The 19,565-nt window shown below is 40.5% G+C and overlaps 2 protein-coding genes across 2 annotated transcripts; one reads left to right on the top strand and one right to left on the bottom strand.

Moving 5' to 3' along the window:
• Nucleotides 1–968: 968 nt before the first annotated feature.
• Nucleotides 969–16,046, bottom strand: slc38a6 (solute carrier family 38 member 6). The gene is made up of 16 exons (XM_039785706.1): nucleotides 15,811–16,046; nucleotides 10,168–10,298; nucleotides 9,967–10,040; nucleotides 9,081–9,133; nucleotides 8,931–8,970; nucleotides 6,909–6,987; nucleotides 4,835–4,920; nucleotides 4,686–4,744; nucleotides 4,537–4,608; nucleotides 4,052–4,108; nucleotides 3,441–3,520; nucleotides 3,239–3,339; nucleotides 3,002–3,126; nucleotides 2,390–2,534; nucleotides 1,970–2,064; nucleotides 969–1,774 (listed from the first exon to the last, which is right to left on the bottom strand). Exons 1-16 carry the CDS (start codon nucleotides 15,901–15,903, stop codon nucleotides 1,691–1,693), a joined length of 1,374 nt encoding a protein of 457 aa, XP_039641640.1. The 5' UTR covers nucleotides 15,904–16,046; the 3' UTR covers nucleotides 969–1,690.
• Nucleotides 16,047–16,109: 63 nt separating this feature from the next.
• Nucleotides 16,110–19,548, top strand: trmt5 (tRNA methyltransferase 5). Its single transcript, XM_039785705.1, has 5 exons — nucleotides 16,110–16,207; nucleotides 16,364–16,962; nucleotides 17,565–17,689; nucleotides 17,810–18,449; nucleotides 19,351–19,548. The coding sequence occupies exons 1-5, from the start codon at nucleotides 16,200–16,202 to the stop codon at nucleotides 19,410–19,412; spliced, it is 1,434 nt and encodes a 477-aa protein (XP_039641639.1). The 5' UTR covers nucleotides 16,110–16,199; the 3' UTR covers nucleotides 19,413–19,548.
• Nucleotides 19,549–19,565: the final 17 nt, after the last annotated feature.

A 19,565-nucleotide genomic window follows, 5' to 3' on the forward strand; every position in this document is an offset into this window, starting at 1 on the left:
TTAGAGGGACGGCGGGTCCGTATTGCAGTGGTCTGATACCCTTCCATCAATATTATCACAGTGCTCTTGGGATGTTAAACTTGGGAAATCTTTTTGTATCAAGCTTTAAACTTCTCCACAACATATCGGACTGCCTGGTGTGTTCCTTTTCTCATGATGCTCTCGCGCTTAAAACCTCTGAACTAACAGAGCAGGTGATTTATACAGACTGATTACACAATGATTCTATTATCAATTAGTATTAGGTCAACATGATCATAGAATCCTACTAACTTCTGGAGAGTTTGCTACTGAAGTAAAGGGGCTGAATAATTTGCCCACTTTCAGTTTTATTTGTTAAAAATTAAATAAAAATTTGTCCACTTCATAATGTGTCCCACTTGTTGTTGATTCTTCACAAAAATTACAGTTTTATATCTTTATGTTTGAGGCCTGAAATGTGGCAAAAGGGAAACGTTCAAGGCGAATACTTTCGCAAGGCACTGTATATTGTTGTATTGGTACTTTTACTTAAGGGTCGGAGTACTTCTTTCACCACCAACTACCAAATATATATTCAGCGTTGATAGTAGTTGTGATGCACTTTCTGTGTGGAGGATGGTGGCATAGAATAATTCCTGGACTGGGGAACCTCTTTAAGGGGGCGTGAAGAGTGGGCAGCCACTGCTTTCTGCAGGCACAACGGGCCGGTCTGCCTAATTCCTTAGATTAAAACCAGCAGTCGGGTGGCTGTAGGTTCCAGAGGCAGCATGAAGACAATCTAAACAGCATCATGATTAGAAACGTATCGAGCATGTGGCTTTCATTAGCTGCAGGCTGAACTCACAGCACAACGCTGAGGAGCAGGTCTTAGCGTCAATACTGGGCCTGCCAATCAAACACTCAGCCATGAATGTGACATGTTAGACTGATGAGCTTTCCACAACACTAATAAAACAGCTTAGTGGTTAAATGAGCTAACTGACATATCAGTATATAAACAATTTCCCTTTTATTAAATGCCACTAATTTGAAGAATACAATTATATTATTGTACAGTACATTATAGCCACATACAGTGCATTGGATTTAACTGTTCCAAACATTCATTAAAAAGGTAAAGAATACAAGTAGCACCAGAAAAGTTTAGGCCTGAGGTTTGGAAAATCCATACATGCATTAAATGATTACGAGAAAAAAACAAGTTTAAAAGAAAAATCCCAAAAATAAATAAATGAGGGAATGAAAATTAGTGATGGTGTATGTAAACCTGTGAAAATGTTCCATAAACAAAGTTTGGCAAAGCTGTATACCTGACACATTTATGGTTCATACTTGGTCAACAGCATTTTCAAATACTGGCAGATTGGTTTAAATAAGGTGCATGATCATTTACACAGAACAATACAAAGGCTGTCAGAAAGTAAAAGTGTAAAACAAGGACATAAAATGAACATAATGATAAACTAAAGTCTGAAAGCCAGCGTGTAAAAAAGAAAAGAAAAATAATCTGTAAGCATAAAATGAAAAGTCCTTGTTTTGTTCTCGCTCATGTGCCGAGTTTGGTCTATGTTTGAGGGTTAGAAAGTACAAAAGCACTAGTCTAGTGTTGAGAGAAAGACTACCATAAAACAACCTTTTTTATCCTCTATTCAGTTTCTTTTGCATGCTTTTCCCTTTCTTTACTGTTGTGCTTTATTTGGGAAAGATGTTAGGAGTCATGTACCCATGTGATCACAATAAAAGAGAAACTGATGATTCCCATAATGAAACCAATGACCACCAGCAGGACAGCCTAGAGACACAAAGAGCATAAACAACACAGTTAGCATCACTACCTAAGAGAAAATTATCAAAATGAATTTAAAAAAGGAAGCAGTAGCTGTAGTCTGTAAGGAAAATGGGCTCAAACTGTTTTTGTTACTTAAATTTAACAGAATTCAATATATATGATAGACAGACAGACAGACAGACATCAGTGTTTACTTACGCCGATGGAGTCGAAGGATCTGAGGGGTCCTCTGTTGATCTTGAGGTAGAAAATGCCGGGAAAAACAAACATCAGGCAGGTGGACGTTGTCGATCCTGGGAAAAGTAACAGGAACGTCACTTTAATTGCACTGACGAGAAACTGTATATTTCTGACAAAAGCAGCTTCAAAAACTGCAGCAGGACTGCACCATTAATTATGTATAAGTGATTTTAGCCACCACGATCAATAATTGTGGAATATTGACATCTTGGCAGCTTTTAATGTCTGCTGTAGTCAAAAACAGATCAGAATATTTAAAAGTCACTGTTAAGCAACATGTTTTTTGTCCGTAATATAAAAAAAGAATAATTATATAATTAATAAAGATAATATAGCAAAACAAACATTTATTTCCCATTTTTCAATAACATCACATACCCACAACTCCAAACACATTTCTGATATTCGGCACAAAGATGGCCAGCAGCAGCACCACACCCAGGATGATTAGAGTTGCAATGATGTGGATCAGCCACGAGAAGGGCCGTCGTCCAAACAGCAGCAAGGTTGCAGCCTTACGGGCCTGGAGCGCACACACAAACAAAGTTCATTAACTAATCTAACCAATAAATCTAACCAAACATACTCGCAGTAGATGTACTGTGGGCTTTGGACTGGAAGGAAGAACTTGTTGGTAGTAGTTAAAGGGTTTGCAAAACAGAAACTCACCAAATGTACTGACATATATTTAATATGACATTCAGCATTATAAATACATATACATTCACAGGCAAATCTCAAATCTCTCTCTTAAAAAGTTTTTAAGTAATATATTTAATAATAACATATAAAGCAATGACTAAAATAAAACTTAATTTTACATCAGGGGCTTGTAAATAAAAAAACAAATGCAGTTGTATGAGTCCATCAACTTTCTTCTTTTTAGGTAATTTTATATAATTGAGTGAAGAATCCAAAATACGGAATGAGGAACATTCTGCGGTACTTTTCGCTTGTGTTAAAAGAATATTTTGGAGTTGGTGTACTCACAGGGAAGTGAATAAGGGGCACAGTCAGCAACACAGAGAGCAGGATGGCCAGTCGAACCATTATCACAATGATGTCCCGAGGCATATACCTATTGTAGCCAAGCAACAGCTCAGAGTCCACAAGACCTATGAGCAGGAGACATGAATAGAGTAAAGGTACAATGTAAACAGATATGACAGGGCTTGGAAAAGCAGCTACAGTAAGTAGTTGCAGTAAAGTGTGTCACTGCAGGCTTACCGTAGAAGGTGAGATAGCCAAACAACGCAGAAATTAGGTAAACCAGGAAGCTGAGGCTAATACTGGCATTTGTAATGTTCTGCATCTTGGCCTTAGTAGGTCTAAACAACACAAGGACACATTCACAGAGCGTTTACTTGGCTGGTGAACAATAAATTAAATGACATGAATTGAACAGTGAAAGTAAAGCTGAGAGGCTGACCGGTCCAGTTCGCAGTAGATTGGCAGGATAGCCGTGTGGCACAGGAAGGAAAAGGCCATGGTGGGGATGGCGTAGCCACTCTGCAATACACATCAGCCATAGCACAGCCATCATTAACAAATGATCAAGTTATAATACACAGTTACACAAGAGTGAGGGAGCAGGTGGGTTAAGTGTTTGTGTAGTAGTAATTACCATCTGGGCTGCATGAGTGTGACAATGCAAAGCTCAGGTGTGAACTTCCCAGAATACATTTATTCAGTGGATTGAAATATATATATATTACTAAATACTGCACCAGTGTGACCTTTTAGGATCTTCTCACAAAACATTTTCAAGTTGTGTTTAAACATCTGGACCAAATATGTGCTTTGTGTAATTCTGAATGTATATATGGCCTTTACATGTAACATAAATGTGAGTTGCAGCTGCATAGTGCACTCGAGATCCTTATATTATATATATATATATATATATATATAACATACATACATACATACATACATAAACATACAGCCCAACCTTAGGGAAAGAGTAAAGAAGACAGCAGAACTACTTTCAACAACGTCTCATGTGCAACGTAAAGAAAAAGGCTGGTTTCATACACATACCTTACTGGACATGATAAAGAGTTTGGGTGTACATTCTGAGTCAGTGGAATTTAATATCTGGAGAAACAAGGAGAGAAGAGGGAGCATGTTATTTCTGAGAGGAGATGACTTCTGCAGTGCTGCTGTGGAAGTGGAAGAAACATAAAGCTGGATTCCATTGCCTGGCTTTGGTGCTAAAAAGGAAAACAACCATCTAAGTAAACCATGCAAGGTCTGAAGCTATACTATGGTCTGTATAATTCCAAAAGGCCAGAGGTCATTTCCAGACTGATGCAAGGTCACCTGAACTTCCTTCCCCTCAGGACTGGCACTATTCACCATACACAGGTCCCTGCAGCCTCCTCTGGTCCTCACCAGCCAGACTCAACATAATCACTCAGTCTCCTGTTTTCCTCATAATCCTGTGACTACCTACCTCAGACCTGAGGTATCTTATGTATGCGTTTGTGTGCACGTGGACAAGAAAAGAAGGAAATTAGGGTTACCTGGAAGGCACCTGAAAGTGTAGTCACATTGTGAGGCAGTGGGCAGGGGATGGAAAATTTCTTGACCACAACCTGGAGAGGAGACAAGGTAACATGTCAACAAGATGAGGTTAAAAATAATAATTTTTAAACAGTATATTTTAACTCACCACGATTGCAAAATACAGCATAAAGAAAAAGCAAATGCTACTGGTGTAGCCCAGGAAACCTGTAAGGGTGAGAGAAAGATCTGGTGAGAAACAACAATTCAAACCAGTCACGGCAGCAAATCAAGATGCCACTTGATCAACGTACTAACCAATTTTAGTTAACATTGACAGAGGTAGAACAACACAAAGTGTGACCAGAATCAGAAGCAACCTGCCATCTTCATACCAGGCATGTCTGGAAAACAAGTGGACATGAATTATTAAATTATTAAAAGGCCATAGCGTAATCAAGCCACATTTCTCATCATCATCATCATCGTCATCATCATCTCCCTGGTCCTGCAATGTCAGGGACGACAGAGATGTATCTTCAGAGCCTTAAAATGGACCAACTCTGGAAATTTGTCTCCATTTCGTGCTCAAATACAGAGCGACAGATTCATCATGTGGTACGAATTAAGGGCTTTAGTTCTTGCAAACCATAACAATTATGTAATTCACATGCAAACCTTGTGTCGCTCCGTCAGATGAGACCACATTCACTTTCCGGGTTTTTCGGAGAGGGGGAATAATATTTTCCTTTGCTGAGGGATAGCCTTGGCGGTTTATTCAGGATTTGGGAGCTAGAAGAGAAGGGGAGGGGGGGGGGCAACGTTCGAGGTGACACATGTCAAAGGCATGCCGGCTCTGCTGGGGTTGGGGTAAGGTGGGAAGGGTGCTGCCTGACGCTGCTGTATGTTGGACTGCAGTGTGGGGTCATGAGGGACTGGCTCCACCACTCTTTATGGGGCTCCCACAGCCAGCAGCACCTGCTCTGACCACATCAACACCCACTGACCCCTGTTTGGCAGTTTCACAGCTGTGGCATTACCATAGGCGCTGATGGATTTGTCTCTGCGTCTACGCTGTTTCTGCCCTATAACTGGATGTCAGGGAGACCTCTGCTCTGACCCTGACTCTCTCTTGTCCAATCACTTCTATTCTAACCTAAGTTTAGCTGAACCACTCGACCGCAGCTTAGCTAACCCCTTTCTTACTTTTACAGAACGTTATGCACACACAGGGATGTATAAAGAATCTCCACCACCACTAGGATCCATTCTCAGGAGGCTCGAGGCATACTGTAAAGGCGCAGGATACCTAGAAGACCCATGAAATGTGGAACATTTCACGCTATAACAAGATGCAGGATAGCTCTCAGTTAAGAAGTGTAGTATGACTGCCAATGAGTCAATCTCCACATAGTGTTTAAGATCAGCATACATTTGGCAGATGCAGCACAAACCCAAATCCACAGCTGTCCATGTCTTTGGCCTTGTTACTGAACCGAAACACGACGAGAGAAACATAAACAGGCCATACAGTCCATTAGCACAGACAGATACTAAAAGATTGAACACAACTGTGTTTCGCTCTGCCGTATTATGATAAATGAGCCAAAAAAAAGTCGTTCATTTAGACTTTGATGGAATTGAGTATGTGTCTGTTAACATCTCAAAGCCACTCATTAACAGAAATGTTTTGTTTCCTTCAGCAGTGAGCTGTAATTAGAATGGCAAAACTGATATCCCCTTGTATCAGTCTGATTCCGGGGAACATGTGCGAGAGATTTGGGGGGTGAAAGGAGAGCACTAATACAAAGCAGCTGTGTGTGGAAGATTCAGATGTTGACGGATTGGGCTGAGAGCAGCTACAACTCTTGCTTAAACCAGTGTGGCCAATAATAAAGTGATAGAAGTTCCATTCTTGGCCTGGGACTTTTCTGTGAGGGCGCGGAGCTACAGGCTCGTCCACGTAGGCCAATGAAAGACATGGTCTGCTCATGATGGGTGATGTATGGCCCTCCATCATAAATACATTTCCTCTGGGCATGCTTCAGACTATACAGACCAGAGCACGAGTTTTCCTCCAGTCGCTCACAGACAAAGTATTACTAGTGTATGATGGTTTAGTGAGAGATCTTCTTCCACCGCATTATTCATACATTTCGCATTGCTCGACTAATTCAAGTCTGTGTAGCTTTGTGGTGCAGAAGTGTCAAATTTGACTTATCTGAAGACCAAAGGTATAATCTACAACATCATGGGAATAGGAATGACTCATTCGTTATCTTAGTGCAGCTATTCTAAAAGAATGGCTCGGTTTTACCCGCAGCTGTGACAGATTTTGAACCAAATGTTCTTATTGGTGGAGCAGGAAGCTTATAGTGCCGTTTGTACCCACCCTACGCTGTCTGGGTTCAAGAAGCTGTCGATGGCTACAGGAAGCTCCGACTTCAGGATGAACAAATAGGATGACATGGCTGAGGGGAAAAGAGACAAAAAGGTTCAGAAAATCAGTTTTCGAAATAAAATAAACAAAAACAAAGCACACAATCATACACAGCAGATGACTGTATGTTGCCACAAGCTTGTCTTTATGCTGTGTGAGGGTGGTGTGTGTTTTCCAGCACAAGGAAATGGAAGACGGGATGGAGGGGGAACGGCGGCTCTGAGTTAATGCAGATGGGTGGGGCAAGCAGCTCAAGGGGATCACCAGCAAAGCCCTCGCTGCAGAGGAGCAGAGATTATGCAGATCTTCCAACTGCTGGAGACCAGGAGTAGCAGCCAGGATGGAGAAGTGAGAAGGGGGGAGGAATGCTAATAATAATGATCTCTGACGCTAATCCAGGTATTTCTCCCACTGCTCCACCTCACTAGGAAACAGGAAATTATCAGCCTCTGACAGGCTCCAACATCCTTCCAACAGACAGCCAATCAGAGAGGAGATCAGGGTCACTTCCTGAGGGTCATTCCAGCCCCCAAAAACTCCAGGAGAAAATGGGAAAGGGAAGATGGAGACTGCACAAGGTGGAGAGGACGTTTCTGGCTGAAACAGGATTCAGATGCAGTGTGTGGTCAGTCATAAAGGGAGATAATGTTAAGGGATTTAAATTTGGGAAGCCAGGCAGAGCCAGAGTTAGCTGGGACCTCATTGCCCCCGGGGCAGGTCTTGCACTCGCCGTTTAATGAGCCTAGACCATAATCCCTCAGATCCTGTATTTGTTTATAAAAGAAAATTCCTCCAATAACCCTCCAGCCCACACAGACACTCACTTTTTGAATAACTAATGCCATTTATAAGCACTAAAATATGTCAATGAGGTTATTCTGAGGGAGCAGTTGCTTTACTGTTCCAGCCAAAAAGTTTCCCCGCAAAAGTTCATCCAATAACTTAAACGAACAAAAAATCTTTTCAGCCACACAAGCCCATAAAGACACACTGACAGGGATCACACAACAGGCATGATGCAATGGTTTAATTTCATGCAGTTGGTTACTGTAAGCATAACAACATTTCCATGGGAATCCCTAGTGGGATAATAACAAAAAAGGCCCTTGAGTGAAGAAAAGGGATTGTGGTGGGAAAACATATTCTAATAATAAGCATGTACGTAAAAAAATCAAGAAAAAGTGATGTTAACCTTCTGTGTGTGGTTCATCAAACAGTGGGAGAGTGTGTTCAACATAAGACAGAGCCAGTTTCATTTTATTAAGAGTGAGGGGACAGGCTGGATGTGAGAGCCCTGGGCTGGTCAGTAATTAAGGTCAATTGGCCCATCAGCCTTTAGCAGTACAGATGAATGTTTACCCAAAGTGGGGCTAATTGCACTCTTATAAAAGGGGCCCAGGGTGTAGACAGATGCATGCTGGAGTGCTGGCTCTCACACATACTGCCCCATGCTGGGAAAACCACAAACATACCAGAGGGCACGGCAATAATCCACTCAGCCGTGCCACTAATGACTGTAGAGGAGCGATCGCCTCAGCTCTCCACTGTCTGAGAAGCGCAGTTTGTGGCTGAGGGACGGGTGGAGATGGCAATAGGAGAGAGAGAGAAGTGTGGTGGGGGGGGGGGGAATAAAGGGAGGGGTCCCATTAGGTTACTCAACACTGGGTGGGTTTACCATCAGTGATCAATTAGACGAGAAGTCAGGTTTCAGGCCCAGGGGAGGGGGCCGAGAGGACAGCGGCTGCAGGGTCAAAGGTTATCAGGGAATCCGGATAATAGCCTCATAGGAAGGAGGGAGTAAACCTGAGCACAGAGGCTTCTGATCACCAGTAGGAGGCCCTATCTGCCTCCAGAATAAACTGTCCATAGTCTGACCCTGCAGCACTGTACATCCTCTTCAACAAGAAAAACACAAAATAGGTTTATTTCCAACAAGAAATGTATAACTGTGCAGTGAAATGGGAGCTGACTTACCACCAATATTTTGGATAATAATAGAAATTCCCACCAGAACCTAAAAAGAAATTTGAAAAGGGGGTTAGTATGAAAATGTCTCCCGGTTTAAGTGAGTGAATTCCTTTATTGAAAGGGCAAACTCACACGAATTCAAAAGACAACACTTACTTTTCCTGGTTTTTGCAAGGCTCGCTCTCCAAGGTCTTCATAAGAATTGATACCTATGAGAGTAAAATCCAAAACAATCAGACATACTCAACTACTTAAAAGAGTGCTCAACATATTCAGCCTGACTTATGATGGACAGGAATCAAAGGTTTAAAAGGGATGCAGCAGAACTAGAGAAAAAAACAATTGAGGCACTCTTCTTCCTTGTCAAAACTTGGTGCCTACATTAACCACAATGCAACTCAACTCCTGACAGTTCAGTTGTAGATTTGGGTGTGCTTTGCTAGTAGTGGCTAATCTAGTCTTGAGTTGCAAGCCTCCAGCAGAGATGGGAAGCGGGCTACAGAGGTCTGCTAAGCTCACTTCTTCCCAACTCCACACCCCATTTCAAACTTGTAGTCAGACACAAATGGACTTGAGACAATTAATCAGACAGCTCTCTCTGGAGCCACACAAGGTATTATACACATATGCAATGGTAGACCTGAAAATACACTTTAATGTGTAAATTTGGTGGAGTTCCCTTTCAAAGATAATCAAAAATCAGGATAGGATGTCCTTATCTTTAAGAAACTCAACATTATTTGGGTGGTAATTGATAGATAACAAACTTAACAATAATGTCTCTTTGTATCTTGTCTCGTGGCTCTTTTGAATCTAAACCTGATTACACATCACCTGATTCAATTACCACTAGGAAGTAAATAAAGACAAAGAGATAGCAAAATATCAGATTGTTTCCCTAAATAGTGATCTATTCATGAGTGAAGTAAGGGGGATAGTCCAGGGTGTGGGTTAAAAAAAAATCTGGATGAAACCCCCTGGATAAACGCACAGGGAAGTGATTATCTAAAGTTAGACTATGTATCCATTGTTAGTCTCTCACCTGTTTGGTCACATAGCTTTAGAAGGAGATGTATAGAGTACACTGCCAGGCTGGACACCAGTATTAACAGGAGACTAGAGTGGAAAAGTGCATAGAGTAGAAATTAGCGTACATATACTTGTTTTTATGTCTGATTTATTTAAAAAGCTGTCAGCTTTTTAAACAACCCTGTGATAAAAGGTGCAACAAAAGCATTCTTACCAAAAACCAACTATTCCAGTATTAGCCATAGCATAAGCTAGACCCAGTATGCCACTGCCCATGATGGCATTCATCAGGTTAAACACAGAGGAGGCGAAGGAGGCTCCTTTGGCCCTGGTCTGCACTGATCCCTGCACACACAGCAGAGATAACATGTGGATACAAGATAAAGATGTAAAACAATGAGTGTGAATACAATGGAACAGAATAAATCTGATTATTTTTGTAAGAGCTTTAAGAGAATTGCTCCTGACAGTATTAAGAACAACTGGCCGGCCCTGATGATAGATGTCATGAGACAACACTGCAGTGGCATGTAGGATGAGGGAATGGGAATGGATGGGGTGGGATTTGAGCTGCTAGCTGTGGGACAGCTGCCTGAGCTCAGGATAAGGGAGCTGCCCAAACTGCTTGACCTCTCTAATAGGGGATATCCTGGAGAGAACGAGTGGCAACTCTGGTGTCAGTGTCACAACAAGCTTGGATTGACCTGCGAGCCGCTGAATCTGATTCACCCTTGGTTACAGTACTGAAAGACAGGAAGTAAACTATGACAGGGATGAGATGAGATGAGATGGAAATGCCGACTGGTTGCCATGTAAAATTATAATGCAGCAAATGAAATTAAACAGATTTAAAGATACTAAGAATGTGACTTTTAAAATAAATATACACGGGCAAAATAATGTGATATGGCATAAATGAATGTATGCATATGGATGTATTCATCACCAGCGTATTACTGTTCAGGGTCACTGTGGGGTAAAGCATATCCCAGCATGCATGGTCACCAGTCCATCTCACCTGGTTCCTTTTCTATTTTATGTCTTGTGCTTGGCTTCAGATTGGTGATAGGATTAATCTAGTTATGTTCACTGTAAAGTAATTTGACACATATGTTACTATGAGTGGTGCAATTAATCAACTTAACGTGACAATGTGTCATTATATTAAGTGCAAGGGTGTTTCTACTCTCACCACTTCCTTTTAGCGGGGGATACTGGCCACAGTAAATCACGTGTAGGCATTCACCTACACTATGTCCGGCCCTATTGGCTAGTCGGGAGCACCAGTCTGTTTTTTTGGTCACGAGGGCTGGCGGTGTTCAGTCATGGTGCTGGGTTTAAATCATAGCCGAAATATATTATAGGATGTATATGTATATGTTATGTGTGTTTATAGTTTTTCACCTACTACGTAATGTAAGAGGTCACAGGGGTTGGTCTGACAATAATCACTGTCATATATATATATATATATATATATATATATATATATATATATATATATATATATACAGTGCCTTGCGAAAGTATTCGGCCCCCTTGAACTTTTCGACCTTTTGCCACATTTCAGGCCTCAAACAGAAAGATATAAAACTGTAATTTTTTGTGAAGAATCAACAACAAGTGGGACACAATCATGAAGTGGAACGAAATTTATTGGATATTTCAAACCTTTTAAACAAATAAAAAACTGAAATATTGGGCGGCAAAATTATTCAGCCCCTTAAGTTAATACTTTGTAGCGCCACCTTTTGCTGCGATTACAGCTGTAAGTCGCTTGGGGTATGTCTCTATCAGTTTTGCACATCGGAGACTGACATTTTTGCCCATTCCTCCTTGCAAAACAGCTCGAGCTCAGTGAGGTTGGATGGAGAGCGTTTGTGAACAGCAGTTTTCAGTTCTTTCCACAAATTCTCGATTGGATTCAGGTCTGGACTTTGACTTGGCCATTCTAACACCTGGATATGTTTATTTGTGAACCATTCCATTGTAGATTTTGCTTTATGTTTTGGATCATTGTCTTGTTGGAAGACAAATCTCCGTCCCAGTCTCAGGTCTTTTGCAGACTCCATCAGGTTTTCTTCCAGAATGGTCCTGTATTTGGCTCCATCCATCTTCCCATCAATTTTAACCATCTTCCCTGTCCCTGCTGAAGAAAAGCAGGCCCAAACCATGATGCTGCCACCACCATGTTTGACAGTGGGGATGGTGTGTTCAGGGTGATGAGCTGTGTTGCTTTTACGCCAAACATAACGTTTTGCATTGTTGCAAAAAGTTCGATTTTGGTTTCATCTGACCACAGCACCTTCTTCCACATGTTTGGTGTGTCTCCCAGGTGGCTTTTGGCAAACTTTAAACGACACTTTTATGGATATCTTTAAGAAATGGCTTTCTTCTTGCCACTCTTCCATAAAGGCCAGATTTGTGCAGTATACGACTGATTGTTGTCCTATGGACAGAGTCTCCCACCTCAGCTGTAGATCTCTGCAGTTCTTCCAGAGTGATCATGGGCCTCTTGGCTGCATCTCTGATCAGTCTTCTCATTGTATGAGCTGAAAGTTTAGAGGGACGGCCGGGTCTTCGTAGATTTGTAGTGGTCTGATACTCCTTCCATTTCAATATTATCGCTTGCACAGTGCTCCTTGGGATGTTTAAAGCTTGGGAAATCTTTTTGTATCCAATCCGGCTTTAAACTTCTCCACAACAGTATCTCGGACCTGCCTGGTGTGTTCCTTGTTCTTCATGATGCTCTCTGCGCTTTACACGGACCTCTGAGACTATCACAGAGCAGGTGTATTTATGCCGAGGACTTGATTACACACAGCTGGATTCTATTTATCATCATTAGTCATTTAGGTCAACATTGGATCATTCAGAGATCCTCACTGAACTTCTGGAGAGAGTTTGCTGCACTGAAAGTAAAGGGGCTGAATAATTTTGCACCGCCACTTTTTCAGTTTTTATTTGTTAAAAAAGTTTGAAATAGCCAATGAATTTCGTTCCCACTTCATAATTGGGACCCACTTGTTGTTGATTCTTCACAAAAAATTACAGTTTTATATCTTTATGTTTGAGGCCTGAAATGTGGCAAAAGGTCGAAACGTTCAAGGGCGCGAATACTTTCAGAAGGCACTGTATATATATATATATATATATATATATATATATATATATATATATATATATATATATATATATATATATATATATATATATATATATATATATACACACACATATATACACATATATACACATATACATATGTAAGAGGTCACAGGGGTTGGTCTGACAATAATCACTGTCTATATATATATATATATATATATATATATATATATATATATATATATACATACATACACACACACACACACACACACACCTGTGCACCGGCGGAAGCTAGAGAGGGGGTGAGTTTGGGTTCTTGCATTTTCTGTTGACTGGAAATGCAACCGCCAAGTTTCACTGCAAACGCAAACTTCATCACATCCATGTTCACCTTCACACACAGTATTTTTCATGCTACTGGATTTAGTCATTTTAGTTTTTTTCTTGTTTTAAAATGGACAATAGGGCTAGGGATGTATCGTTATATGTTTTTTTTATAGTCATCGAGATATCAACTGGAGTGATAAACATATCGTGAAAGACACTCCAAGGTTTTTAGTCAAGTTAGTTGAAAGAGAGTATCAGTGGAAAATTGCACATTAAAATGTCATTCTTTTTTAGTGGTGTCTTTTGTATTCAATTCAATGTTCAATTTGTTCAACAAAAGAATGATGGAAATGATTTTAATTTCATTTGTTTTAAATTCAACAAGGAATTTGTTGTATTTTAGCAGAATACTGAAAGCAGCAGAAAAGCAGAATTGAGTACATTATAATATCTGTTAATTTATCGCAAGTAATATCGTTATCGAGATATTCGCATAGCTTCCTCATATTGTGCAGCCCTAATGGACAATAAATCTTTAAACACCTATCACGAAGTGAAAGTGGATAATTTAAACAGCGCATCACAGAGGTGTTGATTGTTCCCTTACTCAGCCTCTCAGCGGTTTATGGAGGTTTCAAAGAAGTCTGGTTATTATGACGTAATTAAGTTTTGACTACTCAGACTGCGGCACCTTGCTTAAAAAAATAAAAAATAAAAAATAAAAAACTTACCTCATGCACTTCAGTCAGTGGTGCTTGTTAGAGGATGCGATCCGCGGGCAAAAATAATCTATAAAAATAATCTATAAAAATAGATAATAACAAGCGCAAGAAATGGACTTGCAAATCACGTTCATGTTTATGAATCAAATGTTTTCTTGTAACTCCTCAGCAGCAGCCACTAGTCCAGTTTGCTGCTAAGTGACAATGAAGAGCCAAGCACCTGCCATGAGCTCATAACTCATAATAAAGAGTGGGCAGGTAGGATTGCTCATTAAGTGAATATTATAAGAATTAACATTAATGAAGAGTATGGTGTAGACCTGCTCTATATAAAAAATACCTTGAGATAATTAATGATGCCATATGATTTGGAACTACATTAATAAAACTGACTTGACTTGATCAGAAAGCTTTGTAAAAAGGGGAGATTTGTGCTGAGAATTATGACAATTTATAAAATGTGATTTAGTGTCAGAAGCAGAGCCAGGACCTAGTAGTGTGCAAGGGATAGCAGTTGTCAGTGTGGAAGGCACATCTAAGCTGTTGTACCACAGTGTGTGAACAAGCAATCATGATCAGATTAGTTGTAATATAACCATGTTCTATGCCTAAATGTTACTAGTGACCCATTATGCCTTTTATCCTCAAAGTAGGATAGTAAATATACAAAGCCCACAATTGTAAGGGAATAGGATGAAAGTAACATGAAATATTATACAAAGGAAAAAAAAATAGATGATGGTGTCATTAGAAAGTGCAATACATTTTACTTCATTCTTTATGTCTTTTTATTTATTCTTTTATTTCATTATACGGTCTGGATATCGGTGACCACTTATTTGCACAGAAAATAGATTTCGATATTATTGAACATCATTTGGTTACAAATATGTTAACTGTTTTACATTGTGAAGCAACACTTACCGTGTTTGCACTGAATTGGAAATGGTGATATTTTACAAAAAAAATACACTGATTTACAAGGCTGTAGAGAACAGTGCGCTATTGCAGACTTATATAAGGTTTTAACTACATTATTTTAATATAGTCAGCTGTCAAGTAAAGTGGGCCGGTCTAAGGCATGAAACTCCAGGGCTGAAAATGAGTCCCAATCCGACCCTGTTGAGGATTTAGACTTTTCTAACAACCTGAGGAGGAGTTTTCTTTATACAAGCAGGCTATTATTTAAAAACAATCACCCATAGTCTGCTTTGAAGGCTGGTGCTGATGGTCTTTTTAGACTCAATATCTTTAAATGTCACTGTTTTTAGGCAAAACAATTAAGTTCAATCTAAATTAAATAAAGCTATAGACTTTGGAAAGCTCTCTCTAGGGCCACAGAACATAATTGTTTTTATGGGCTGAGTGGTATTAATCATGATGAGTGACATCAGTTTGGATGTCACGTGTAAAATATATGGACCATTTAAATGTAATGACAGGTAGAATTAATTTTAATTTGCATAAGAGATACAAATATAAATAGAGATATATCATCCACGGTGTAATTTCTGTTTGAGGGTGGACTTTCCCTGTAAGTGCTGACAGAGCCGTGATTTCTGTCATAAACATTTTGAGTCAGTCAACTGCGTTCGATAGTTCACCTGTGCATGGAAAAGCTGCTGCTACTTATTCCTTAAGTTTACATATTTAGAAACACTGTTTGGCGGTGAAAGACAGGTTGTTTTAGTACTTACATTTGTTAACAAAGGTGTAGTTTCGTTTCCTTCGATGTCCCCGGCGCCACATTCACGATATAAGTCAGCGGTTTCATTTCCATTGATGTTCATTTTCTACTCTGGACAACTCAGGACACAAGCTACAAGAAACAAACTCTCTCTGCCTCGTCCAAGCGCAAAATAAAGTTATGAAACCATCTTCTCACTTTTAAACTCCACTCTTATCAATTTGTCAGATGCTGACTGTTGTTGTTTTTTCGCTCACATCACGTGCCTCTCTTTTCCGTCGCATTTGTCACGTCAGGAGACCGCCCAATCAGAAAGCGACTCTCCGCTCGTTTGACCAATCACCAGCCGGCTCTGGTCGACCACTGATGACGCATTTCAAGCATGCCTGAAAGCGGAGAATGTTGAGGTGAGCTCTGAATGTGAAATTTCTCATACATAATTGCATAATTCGCATTTATTTAACCCAAAGTCGTTCCGTTTAGTTAAATAAAACATCCAGTTTACAGTTACGATATGTTTTATAACTTGTCTATTTCATAACCCAACGTCTTTGTCATGTTAGGCTTTTCTTCAGAATATTTACGTCTATACAAACTGAAAGGAACCTAAAGGTTGCCGCTGTGCACCGGAGCTTCTGCTCTGCAGCCTCACTGCCAGCCTCAGTTTGGTCTGGCTTTGCTGTGAAGACCATAATGGAGCCTAAACTGTACAGACCCCCTCCAGAGGTCCGGGGTATGACCTCTCTGGACAAAGAGGCCTTCACACAGACCATTACTGTTCCAGCTCTACGGGTGCCCACTGGGGTCTTAAACAAAGTGGTAAAGAGCCTAAGAAAGGCGACCATCCAGCGCCCAGGGGTGCCCAGAGTGGTGCAAGATAAAGAGGAGAGCAGTGACTTTCGTTTAGTCCTGTTGGACCCCCACAGAGGGTCCTCACCTAGCTTCTTCAGTGAAGCTGAAGCCGAAGCTCTGAGGTCCTTCAGTGTCGCTGAGGAGCTGCAGTACTATGAGCTGCGGCTCACCTATCACAACCTGAAGAGTGAAGAAGTGTTGGAGGCTGTACTCCCTCAGGGCCAGGACGTGACCTCTGGGTTCAGCCGGGTGGGACACATCGCACACATGAACCTGAGGGACCACCAGCTCCCATACAAGAACCTCATAGGTGAGAGGCAGATGTTGGAAGATTCCCTCATTCTGTGTTGTGATGATGGTGAATAGCGCTGTCTAACATGTAGCTCCAAAATCTGCCACAGTTGTTCAATTTGTGTTGAGATGCGGTGACCGTGAAGGCCATAACATGCAATTCACATCTTTCTAGTACTGGACAAACCATTTCACTGTATTTGTTATGATTCTCCATTCATTTATTGAGAGGTTTCCTTTCATTTTTGACAGTCAGATTATTGTTACTGTGTGCTCTCGAAATTATTACTGCGGAAAACACATGCCATAGCAACATGTTTAGCATGTCAAGTTTTAAGCACACACTTCTGTGCCTCAATGCAACTTTAATGCACAATTCTTTGACTTTGTGTGCTGGCTCCATCCTTCTAAAATTGACAAATAACCTCAACTGTGACTCACTGTTATTTGAGCAATTCATTCTTAGGAGGAAGAATTTTTGACATTTTATCAATGGCCTACTATTCAGTTTTGGTATAAAACACTTTTTATCAGCTTTTTCAAAAACTTCTTGTACTTTTCATGTAAAGTATAAGATTTGTTTGTATTTTCATGCTAACCAGGTGGCTGCTTCCATTGTAGGTCAAGTCATCATGGACAAAAACCCTGGTGTTACTTGTGTGGTCAATAAGACAAACATGATTGACTCCACTTACCGCAACTTCAAGATGGAGGTGCTGGCCGGAGAGGAGAACATGGTCGCCAAAGTAGGTTAAATCACAAATGATTTACATGTACTGCATAGCAGCACTACCTATTTGTACAGTTGTTCTCAGATATAATCAGATCATTGACTGATGGTTGATGACCTCATCTTTGTGCTGCAGGTGAAAGAAAACGGGGTGACGTACGAGTTTGATTTTTCTCGTGTATACTGGAATCCCCGGCTGAGCACAGAGCACCAGCGTGTGGTGCAGCTTGTGAAACGTGGTGACACTGTGTTTGATGTGTTTGCTGGTGTTGGACCCTTCGCCATCCCGGCTGCCCGCTCGGGGGCCAACGTGTTGGCCAACGATCTTAACCCAGAGTCCCACCGATGGCTGCAGCACAACTGCAAACTCAACAAGGTGGAGAAGAAAGTCAGAACCTTTAACTTGGATGGGAGAGCGTTCATCCAGGGGCCTGTGAAGCAGGAGCTGCCTGTGCTGTTGAAGGGAAAAGCCAATGTCCATGTAGTGATGAACCTGCCTGCCTTGGCTCTGGAGTTCCTGGATGCATTCCGAGGCCTGTTGCACCAGGAGACTTCCTGCGATGAGAACCTACCCACGGTGCACTGCTATGGCTTCTCTAAAGATGACAACCCTGAGATGGATGTGGTGGAGAGGGCTTCCCGCAGCCTCGGGTTCCCCCTGAAGGACCAATGTTCTGTGCATTTTGTGCGTAATGTAGCACCCAACAAAGATATGATGTGTGTGAGTTTCACACTCCCTAAAGAGGTCCTCTTCAGCGCTGATTATGAACAGACAGGTCAGTTCTTGGAGACTCAATTTTAATCCGTTTTTTTGTGTATTATATTTTACTACTTCGTAAACAACAAAGTCAATTAATCAATATACCAAAAAAGACAACTATTTTGATTGAGTAATTTTTCAAGCGAAAATACCAAAAATTATGTTTCAAGCTTCTCAAATGTGAATAATATGCTGTTTTCCATCTTGTATGAAAGTAGACTGAAGATCTTTAAGTTTTCAACATTTTACTATAATAATACCAAGGCAAATTCCTTGTATATGAATACCTACTTGGCAAAAGACCTGTTTCTGATTTACAATAATAAGCAGATTAATCAGTGATCAAAATACTCTTTATTTGCAGCCGTAACTTAAAGGTAGAGCTGCAAAGATTAATGAATTAGTTGTCAACTAATAAATTAATTGCCAACTATTTTGATAGCCGATTAATCGGTTATAGTCATTTTTATACAAAAAAGAAAAAATTTGATTCCAGCTCCTTACATGTGAACATTTTCTAGTTTCATCACTACTCTGACAGTAAACTGAATATCTTTGAGTTGTGGACAAAACAAGATATTTGAGGATGTCATCTTGGGCTTTGGAGAACACTATCGTCACTTTTGACAATTTTCTGACATTTTATAGACCAAAAAACTAATTGATTAATCAAGAAAATAATCATCAGATTAATCAATGATGAATATACTCTTTATTTGCAGCCCTAACTTAGAGGATTCTCTGTGTGTGTGTGTGTGTGTGTGTGTGTGTGTGTGTGTGTGTGTGTGTGTGTGTGTGTGTGTGTGTGTGTGTGTGTGTGTGTGTGTGTGTGTGTGTGTGTGTGTGTGTGTGTGCGTGCGTGTGTGTGTGTGTGCGCGTGCTCTATGAAATTCTAAATAGACTTTGTTTATCCACAGAACCTTCAGTAGAACCAGCTCCAAAGAGACAGAAGTGTGAAGAAGCTACAGATTCGACGTAATCATATCGACCCGCCTCTATAAGGATTTGAGAATTTTGAGGGGTTCTTTTTTTTTTTTTTTTTTAAACTGAGTTTAACTGATGATTTTTTTTTTTATGACATAAGAAATTATAACCCAACTTTGCTTGACAATATGTCTTAAGTTGTTAACTT

This window comes from Perca fluviatilis, chromosome 20 (assembly GCF_010015445.1).
Source record: "Perca fluviatilis chromosome 20, GENO_Pfluv_1.0, whole genome shotgun sequence".
Taxonomy (NCBI): Eukaryota; Metazoa; Chordata; class Actinopteri; order Perciformes; family Percidae; genus Perca; species Perca fluviatilis.

Coding starts and splice junctions, on each gene's coding strand:
- trmt5 (XM_039785705.1), top strand. Junction 16,963..17,564: donor CCCATACAAGAACCTCATAG/GTGAGAGGCAGA, acceptor CTTCCATTGTAG/GTCAAGTCATCATGGACAAA. Junction 17,690..17,809: donor AGGAGAACATGGTCGCCAAA/GTAGGTTAAATC, acceptor TTTGTGCTGCAG/GTGAAAGAAAACGGGGTGAC.
- slc38a6 (XM_039785706.1), bottom strand. CDS start 15,903: ATGAACATCAATGGAAATGAAACCGCTGACTTATATCGTGAATGTGGC. Junction 8,971..9,080: donor CCTTGCAAAAACCAGGAAAA/GTAAGTGTTGTC, acceptor ATTTCTTTTTAG/GTTCTGGTGGGAATTTCTAT. Junction 4,609..4,685: donor TGCTGTATTTTGCAATCGTG/GTGAGTTAAAAT, acceptor TCTCCTCTCCAG/GTTGTGGTCAAGAAATTTTC.